The sequence below is a fragment of the Phalaenopsis equestris genome, unplaced genomic scaffold (assembly GCF_001263595.1).
Source record: "Phalaenopsis equestris unplaced genomic scaffold, ASM126359v1 Scaffold000329, whole genome shotgun sequence".
Taxonomy (NCBI): Eukaryota; Viridiplantae; Streptophyta; class Magnoliopsida; order Asparagales; family Orchidaceae; genus Phalaenopsis; species Phalaenopsis equestris.
This window is the reverse complement of record NW_018164771.1, coordinates 238-10,128: the sequence shown is the minus strand read 5'-3', so window position 1 is coordinate 10,128 and position 9,891 is coordinate 238. Positions and strand designations below refer to the sequence as shown.

At 31.4% G+C, this 9,891-nt stretch overlaps 1 protein-coding gene across 1 annotated transcript in view; it reads right to left on the bottom strand.

Moving 5' to 3' along the window:
- The window catches only part of LOC110025770 (exportin-4-like), a gene marked incomplete at its 5' end in the record, with an annotated part of 120,471 nt that extends 119,028 nt beyond the window's left edge, over positions 1 to 1,443 (bottom strand). Inside the window, 4 exon segments of the mRNA XM_020726420.1 lie at positions 551 to 734; positions 826 to 1,071; positions 1,187 to 1,282; positions 1,372 to 1,443. Coding sequence (XP_020582079.1) covers positions 551 to 734; positions 826 to 1,071; positions 1,187 to 1,282; positions 1,372 to 1,443 — 598 coding nt within the window.
- Positions 1,444 to 9,891: the final 8,448 nt, after the last annotated feature.

The following is a 9,891-nucleotide window of genomic DNA, read 5'->3' as shown; positions in this document are numbered from 1 at the left end:
TAAAGCAAAAAAATGTGGGGAACAAGCTCAGTAAGCATGGAGATATTCTGGATCTTATTGGAACATACTCAGGAATCATCCTGTATCACACAATATAGATCCAGACTTTGACATAGCAGATCATAATTTCCAACAGTTTGAATCAAAAATTGAATAATAAAACAGCTTATGACCAAGTGTAATGATATAAAAAAAATTATAAAAAATAGAAGCCGTGAAAAACAAACAGAAACTCTGCCCTATTTAATTAATATACTTGTGGAGCTCTAATTACTTTACAAATTCAAAATTTTTAAAAAGAAGGCGTTCATTGGCATGGAATATTTTGATATGGTAACTAATTGCCTCAAAGGTAATGATTTTAGCTGATCAAAACATCTGGACATTAGCAAGCACGGTGAATAACAAACTCTATAGTTGAAGACAAATCAAACTCTATATATGAATCATAACAATTACAAAAATTAAGAAAAAAACGATGCATACCAAAGTTGAAAATTCAGCACTAAGGTCAAGAATTTAAAAAGCAAAATGTTGGAAAACAAATTACCAGAAGGGAACACAGTCCCTGTCAATGAGCATAACTGCAAAATAAGTTCTCTAGTAGAGACTGCAAGGGAAGAATCAAGCCATATCACATCAACAAAATATTTTTGGCGTAGTGTTGAATAAAGATTAAGGACCCAAGCAATTTGTCCGCTAGATATTAAGGGATCATGCCAAGCGATTCCTGGCTACAGAGTATGTAAGAAGATTGCCAAGTTAGATTACAAAATTGATGATGCATAAGAGCTTGGAATCTTTGCATGAGCTGAAGGAGTTTACTTGCACAAAAGTTCGCTCAAACTTTTTAAGCAATACGGCTTCATGCCTGATTCCAGCTGAAAATGCATTTGGATTGAAGTTGGAAAGTTCTGGAGGAAGAGTTGATCGTCTAAAATTCCAGTTCAAAATTTGAAACATCAGGTGCATTGCTGAAGAGCAAATTTTATCTTCATAAAGACTTGCATTGCAACCAACGATTTTATCAGTCAAGCTGATTGCAGCATCTTTGGCCCAACAATAAAATTCCTGAGATGATAGACCTTTATTGAAAATTATGACTTCAGCCTTTTACAACTTTGGATGTGGTTAGTAAGTATTTTTGCAAAGTACAAAAATAAGTGACACAACAAGAATCATCAACCTTCAAACAGGTCGATTCGAATGATAGATGGCATTGCTCGTGAAACTCTCTAGGGAGGCCCAAGGCAGTTGAAGTTGTTAATGAAAATTCTGATACCTGCGCAAGTTTCAAGAAATTAGAAATTCATGAAGGAAAAAAGCATGAATTTCATGATCTTAAAATACAAATTGAAGTATAATGGTTACCAAGGATTCTAGAAAAGTGATTCCAGAAACTTGTGCATCTACACCATGAGCGCCCAGGACAGCATGCTTAACCTACAAATATAATGGCAAGCTACAACAGCACTTAAAACGTCACCATTAGACATTTTACGTCTCACCATTTATAACATTAGTAGTAATGCACGCGTAGCATAAATTTCATAATATGTTCATTGAAATATGTATAATCTTTTCAGGCCATGCAGTATTTTATTTTACTCTATTCAATTGATAAAATGTAAGAATTCAAATTTCTTAAACATTAAATCTTCTTAAATTGCAAAATAATGAGTAAGAAAATTAATAAATAACATATATATGAACCCTTCATTTAAAAAAATGAATAAATAATCTCACATTTCTTAAACATTAAATCTTCTTAAATTGCAAAATCATGAGTAAGAAAATCAATAAAGAACATATATATGAACCCTTCATTTAAAAAAATAAATAAATAATCTCATCGTACATTTTAAACTATAATTTTTAACAAAAAACTATATTTTTATCACACAATAATAACACATTTGATTTGTTAGAATTTTGTGATAAATAGCATAGTTATACCTTAAATTTATAATTTAAAATGTAGGAGATCCAAAGTTGGAGCCAAGGAAACAATCTCTTTGCAAATATAGAACTAAATCTGCATGCATTAACCTCCTTCAGCATCACTGTTAAAAATCAAATATCATTGATACTTGGGTCTGCTAAACTAAAGTTATCTTTCATGCACCTAAATGAGTTACCCAGTCTCAGTGCAACTACATATGCATTTTCAGCTATGTTCGTGATCCTAGTGATTTAATCATCAGGTCTATTGGCCAGTGTAGATATAAACCTTCAAATCTCAATGCTTGATCTTATTAGGTTCAATCATAATCATTCCCTACCATGGGGATTTCATATAATCAAAATAAATCAATTGCAATCCATGACGATCTTTAGGTTGCTAAGCCAAAACCCTAATCTGGCCTTGAAAACTAAGTTGATCAATTTCAAATCTCCCATGACCATAGGTCTTCTTGAGTATGTGCAGTGTCATGCTATCGGGTGCTAAACCTAAACTAGGAGCAGCGGTGTTGCCTCTAGGCGTTGGGGCGCTGTTGGCTTAAAGTTGGGGTTCTGCAGGTACAATACCAAGATGCTATGTACAGGAAAAAAAAATTTCGTATGCCCCTTTACCCTCTAGCAAACTCTTCGTCAAATTTGAATGACGAAATTTAGGGCTTTGAGTGAACAATTAATTTAAGGTATGTGGATCACATGAAGAAAATTAGGATTTAGATTTTTAAGGCCGCTTGATGTACAAAATTTTACTTTATTTAGATGCAAACAAGGTGGGAATCAGAACTAAAATGATAATGTAATGATTGATTAAAATGAAGAAATGAATGAGAAATTTGAACTTTGAAAGCCCAATAAGCAACTGAATTTTTTCCATCGCAATTAAACTCCAATTTTTTTAAGGGGCATTTACATACATACCGGTCCAATCTATTCCTATGCATTTACATATCTAACACCTAAACTTTAATTTTAACATTTACACCATCCAAATCATTCATATCACATCAAAAATAACACTATTTTAACTTAAAAAAAATCAAAACATAGCTTTTTATGCATATGTAAGGTGGCTCATATGTAAAAGTTAAAATTTAGGTGTGGAATTAAGTGGTATGTATGTAAATATTTTTTTTATCAAATATGAAGCTGATAAAGAGCTCTAGATATTTATAAGAAGTTGGATAAACTGAAGAAAATAGTCCATAAAGTGTCTAAAAATTCAAGCCTAACGCCAATAATAGAAAACGAGTTCTAGAATTAGCTTGTCGTACTTTTATAGTACTCGACGAAATCACTAGCATTGTGCACATAAATTTGAAGTTTCAGTCAAATATTTAATTGAATCAAAAGTTGCATGATTACATGTCCTTGCCTACTTTTTTTTAAACATCATATTTATTAATGTTAGCTTATTCTTGACGTGCATTGGATCATACAACAACAAAAAGCATCTGAACAAGTATTTCATGCTCAATGCCACAAGAGCTACTTGGATAATCATTGGTCCATCACTCGAGTCGCGAGAACCACAAAAAAAACTTTTTTATGAATCAAAAAACATGAATAGTGAGATGAAGTTTTCAAAAGTTTCTCTTTTTCGCCTTATAAATTGAATTGAAGGTTGATCATTTGTGTTTCTTTTATACTTGCATGAACTGGAAGACATCGTGCAAGGCTTATGGAGAAATTTGCGAAGAGCTTTCTATCCAACTAGGAGACTCAAGTTCAAAACATATCCTAATCACTAACCGCTAATTCATAACTTAGTTGTCATTAAGACTCAACTTCCAAAAAAAAAATGGTGGACATCTGTCGTTTGCATCATTGATGACATACAACAACAACAAGAATAAACAGTTGTCTGGGGTCGGCTACATGAATCCTTTTTCTCCATTGCGCCCTATTGAGTGTCATATTTTCATTTTTTCTAATAGATTAAGGTCATTTTTTATACAATATGCCTTTGTATTTCTGGGTGTACCTTTGTCTTTCTTAACATAAGTTGAATCTAAAATATCTACTCTCCTAATTGGATCATCAGATGGTCGACGTTTAATGTGACAAAACCATCTAAGACGACTCGCTCTAATTTTGTCTGCCATGCCACTGGAGTTACAACAACCCTATCACGGATATATTCATTTCGCATTTTGTCTCTAAATGTAAAGTCACTCATCCACCTATCCATTCTCATCTCGACAACACTTAACTTAGTTTTATGCTTCTCTTTTAAAGGCCAACATTCTGCGTCATAGAGCATTGCTGGTCTCGCCACCATCTTATTAAATTTTCCTTTCAGTCTAAGCAGTACTTTTCTATCGCACAATAGGCTCGAAGCATTCCTCCACTTCAATCAACCAACTTGAATTATACCGCTAACATCCCCATCTATATCACCATCACTTTGAACAATAGACTCGAGATATCTAAAGCGTTCACACCTTTTAATAATTTGATCACCCATAGTTACAACTCTGTCACTAGAGCTACTACTACTAAAATTACATTCCATGTATTCAATTTTAGTTCTACTTAAATGAAGGCCTTTAGAATCAAATTTAGACCTCCATCATTCAAGTTTTAACTGATCTTTCTCTCTAGTCTTATCCACTAGAAGGATATCATCACAGAAAAACATACACAAGGTACATCCTCTGTAAATGTCTAGTAAGAGCATCCATGACTAAAGCAAAAAGATATGGGCTCAAAGTTGATCCCTGATGTAGTCCAACTAAAATAGAAAAATATTTGGTCAATCCTCTGTTCGAACACAAGTAAAACAGCTCTATTATACTTTTTTTAATGACTTGAATATAATTCATATCAACACTTTTCTTCTCTAGAACACTTCAAAGGATATCTCTTGGAACCTTATCATAAGCTTTTTCTAAATCAATAAAAATCATATGTAGACCATCCTTATTCTCTCTGAACTTCTCCATCAAACCTCTCAATAAATGTATAGCTTCCATAGTAGACTTGCCCGACATAAATGCAAATTGATTATAAGAAATATTTGTAATACGTGTTAAACTATGTTTAATTACCCTCTCATAATTTTAAAGTTTGACACATCAATTTAATTCCTCTATAATTTGCACACTTTTGGGTGCATCCCCTTTATTTTTAAAAATAATGACAAAAATACTCTTCTTCCACTCCTCAGATATTTTTTTAGTTTTTAAAATAATATTAAAGAGTTTAGTAAGTCAAGAAACACTCAAATCTCCTATATATTTCCACACTTCAATTGGGATATCATCAGATCCTACAGACTTTCCACCCTTGGTTTTCTTTAAAACTTTTTCAACTTCTTTTTTACTAATGCGACAGTAAAAATGAAACGTTTTATTATTATTCACGATATTAAAACCACTAAGGTCGATCGTATTTTCAGAATCTTCATTAAAAAGTTTATCAAAGTAACTCACCCACCTATGTTGAATATCTTTTTCTAAGAAAAGTACTTTTTGATTTTCATCTTTAATACACTTTACTTGAGTTAAATCTTTACTTTTCTTTTCTCTTTGTTTGGCTAGTTTATACATATATTTTTCACCCTCCTTAGTATCTAATCTATTATAAAGATCATTAAAAGCAGAATTTTTAGCATCACAGATTGTTCTTTTAGACTCCCTGCGAGCCGTTTGATATTTTCTCCAGTTCTCTAAGCTTTTACATTTAAACCAATTTTTATAACATAACTTCTTATATTTTATCTTTTCTTGCACATTATTATTCCACCACCAACTATTTTTATTTGTAAATATTTTTCCCTTTGATTCTCCAAGAACATCTTTTGCTACATGTTTAATAGCGTTTGTTACTTTATCCCACATCACATTTGCTTCTTCATGAATATCCCAAATTTTGAAATCTTGAATTTTACTCATAAAATTAATTTTATTTGTATCTTTTAAGTTTCTCCATCTAATTCTGCAATGATGAGTCCTAGTATTTTTTATTTTACAACTCTTAATCTTAAAATCTAAAACTAATAAACGATGTTGGGTATTTAAATTTTCACTTGGAATGACTTTACAATCATTACAATCACGACGATCTCTTCTTCTCATAAGAAAATAATCAATTTGTGTTTTATTAGATCCACTCTTATAAGTAATAAGATGTTCATCCCTTTTCTTGAATAAAGTATTAGTAATAACAAAATCAAACGCTAAAGCAAAATCTAAAAGAGGGTAAAAAATAATATTGTTCATATTTGAAAGAGATATGTCCATTTAAATCTCCTCCAATAAAAATTCTTTCTTCAAGAGGTATCATTTGTATTAAGTCTTCTAAGTCATTCCAAAATTTACCTTTAGACCTTGTATCTAAATATACTTGAGGAGCATAAATACTTATAATATTAAAAATCTTAGTATCAATGATAATCTTAAGGGCTATAATTCTATCTTCAACTCTATTAATTTTTACAACATTATCTTTCAAACTCTTATCTATAATTACACCTACACCATTTCTAGTGCGACTCTTACCAGAATACCAAAGTTTAAAACTTAAATTATCAATCTCTTTAGTCTTTTCTCCAACCCACTTAGTTTCTTGAATACATAAGATATTAATTTTTCTATAAATCATAATATCAACTAATTTCATTCATTTAATATTTTCCTATAAATCATAATATCAACTAATTCCATTCATTTTAAATTAAGAGTACCTATATTACATGATTCTATCCTAATATTAGTTTCATTAGTTTTATGAACTAACTTTTTTACCCATTTAACACTGCACCCGGGCGTCGGTGTAACGGCCCTTGCACACTTATCACTATATTCAGGTTATACAGCGCGTCGCTTCCAGGGGTCCTATTTGTCAAAAGATAGAATATCTTTATATGAAGAACGAATGATTTAACGAGTGATGAGGAGAGAAAAATTCCCCAGCGGAGTCGCCACTCTCTTGTCGCCGCTAATTCTCTCTTAGTTGATGATGTGTGTCTTTAGGTTGAAATGAGTCGCCTAACATAGGATTAAAAACATAAACAATCCACTTGCAATATTTATAGTGTTGATTCTCTATTCACTAAAAGATTTCATGTGGTTTACATCAGAAGGGGCAGAAATTAGAAGAAATTCTATCATCAATCTTCTATTTTATCAAGCATTAACTAGTTAATCCAAAAGAAATGTTTATATCTATTTTTGCTGGCATTTCTCGGTAAAAGGTTTGATGTATTCACATCATCGATTAGTTAATATATTTTTTCTTCAAAAAAATAAATAACTTAGCCTAAAATAGGACTAAAAACACAATTAATCCAATTCACTGCCCCCAAGACACCACCTGATATCTAATGCTTATCAATAGATCAAAGAGATCATATTTTTTCATTTGGCCAACTCCCAGACCAAGCATTGGTTCCAACAGCTCAACCATGGGTCCACCAAGGTTCAAGCAATGGGACAGTAAAAGATGCAACCAACAATTTCTTGCATTCTCAATTCCATAAGCTCCCTAAGCTCTTTTTAAATTTTCCAAAGAAATGTCAACACTTGCCTCCACTCCAACCACACAAAACCATAAGAAACACTTCTAAGTGAACCAAACTTTGTCTACACAATGATCTGAAACACCTTAGGCAGAAAAAAGACACGCTGCAAACTCGACCTAGAGATGTTGGATCAAAACTGGGCTATAAAGCTTCCCAAATCAAGTATAAACCATCAAACCTTAGTCCTCTGTCGTGATGGTACTAAGGCAATGCAAAACCACGTTTCTGCTTTCAACCAAAAGACAGGTCTCTCCTCCTTTGTCATTTTGCTTATGGAATCATTCTATTTGATGCACTGTATAGATAGTTATAAGCCCTAGAAATCCTATAATACCACACTCGAATCAATGGGGACATTGACCTAGAGCCATTTGCTATGTGATCAATGATGTGGGGTCAGTTTTATTCCATTCTGAACATTTACCTGAGCACTTAATACGTTACAGCAATCTAATTAGGGTAAAATATTAATAAATTTGTTGAGATCATTCCACAAATCCAAAAAGAATAAAATAAATTATGAAGCATCAAAGATTGAATTGTCTATCTTAAAAAACTATCATGCAATCATTTTGCATGTCAGTTACTTTCAATAATAATTTCTTTAATTGTTTTAATTTATAAAATTAGTTAATTGCTTTCATAAATTGTATGTTAACTAGTTAATTAGAGCCTAAAGATCACTTTATGTTCTCTATTTGAGTCAATTTAATACTTTATTTTAATTTTCTAAGTTAATCACCCTAAGTTTCTAAAAGAACATAGGAAATTAATTAAAGAAAAGTCAAATCAAGGACTCTTTTAATGCAAGATTAGAACCTAAAAATCAAAACATGCTAATGTTTACCTCCTATAATTTTCACGTATTTTTCTTTCATATAAATTAACTGCTATAATTATGTTAGCAACTATTATGATTATTAAAATAATAAAATACTTTCAAAACATATCATACTTTTTGGAGTCCGTTTGCGGGCTAATCAAAATCTATCGAGTACTTCAAAGACTCTATTTGACATCATAAAGTCTCAACTCATTTTTCTCTTTACTTGTTCATAAATTAAAACTAATTAATACAGAGTTTAATTAAAGAGTCAGTATTCATCAATATTTTGAATTAATATTAATTTTCAGAATTCATGCATCCTATTTGTCAACTTACTAAAATTATTTTGGCTAATTAGAAATTTTTTAATTATGCAAAAATAGTAAATAATTTTCAAAAATTATATAAATTAAGATTAATTGAGAGCTTATCCTCACTATTTAGGTAGAGGAGATTGAGATTTTGAATTATAATAAATACATGCTTTTCTTTATTTATGATCCCATTAATTAAAAAAATAAATATTAAAGTGTGATTAGTGCAACTCTACTTTCATAAATCAAAACCTCAAATTCAGCTTTGATTAAATTTGGTGATAATTATTTGCATTCAATCCTATTTTTAAATATTTTCTTACTTAAATACTATTTAAATATTTTATTAACTAGAATTAATTAATAATCCTTCAAAATTTAAATAACTAAATCACTAGCGGCCATTCCTTGTGTGATTGTTGTAATAACCAAAATGGCTAATTGAGGTAAAATTTTTAGTATTTTAAAATACAATAATTTTTCCACCACAAAAAAATACAACCAAATTATTTTTATAAAATTTTGCATTTCATAACAATCAAATTGATATAAAGCACTACTTATAGATTATTAATATTTCTTTTTAATTTATAAATTTATAATTATAAGTTAACTCATATTAATTCATTACTTTATTAATCCTTAATTAAATCATTGTGTCAATCGGTCCTACATTGTAGCAGCCCACTTTTTACGGCATGCAGCGGCACGATTTAATTCAATGGTTGTGATTAAGAAAATTAAGTGATTATACATATATATATATATATATAAGCCTTTTCCCTTTCCCCGCCTCCCATTTTTTTTCCCTCTAACTTTTGCTCGAACACTGTAGCAAGGCGGGAAGAAGCAGACCGAGAGAGGTTGTTGATCTCGGGGAATAGTCGAAGGAAGCAACTTGGAAATGAAGAAAGGAGAAAAAAAGAAAAGAGAGGTAAGAAGAAGAGGAAAATGTAGAGGAGCGTAAGGAATAGGAGGTTGATACCGGAGTTCCACAAATCCAAAAAGAAAAAAAAATTTATTACTCAAAAATAACAAGATTACTGAAGATGAGGAAATCCCAATAAGCTCAAGGGAAAGAGAGGAAACGGCAGCAAGTAGTTACAGGAAATAGGAAGGCTGCGGTTGAGGAGCAGTCGAGAGGAAACGGCAGCAAGTAGTTACAGGAAATAGGAAGGTTGCGGTTGAGCGGCAGTCGGGAGGAAGCTTGTGAAGTGTGGGTGAAGCAGCAATGGAAGACTGTCGAAAAAAGCCCAGGTTGGCTGCTCGGC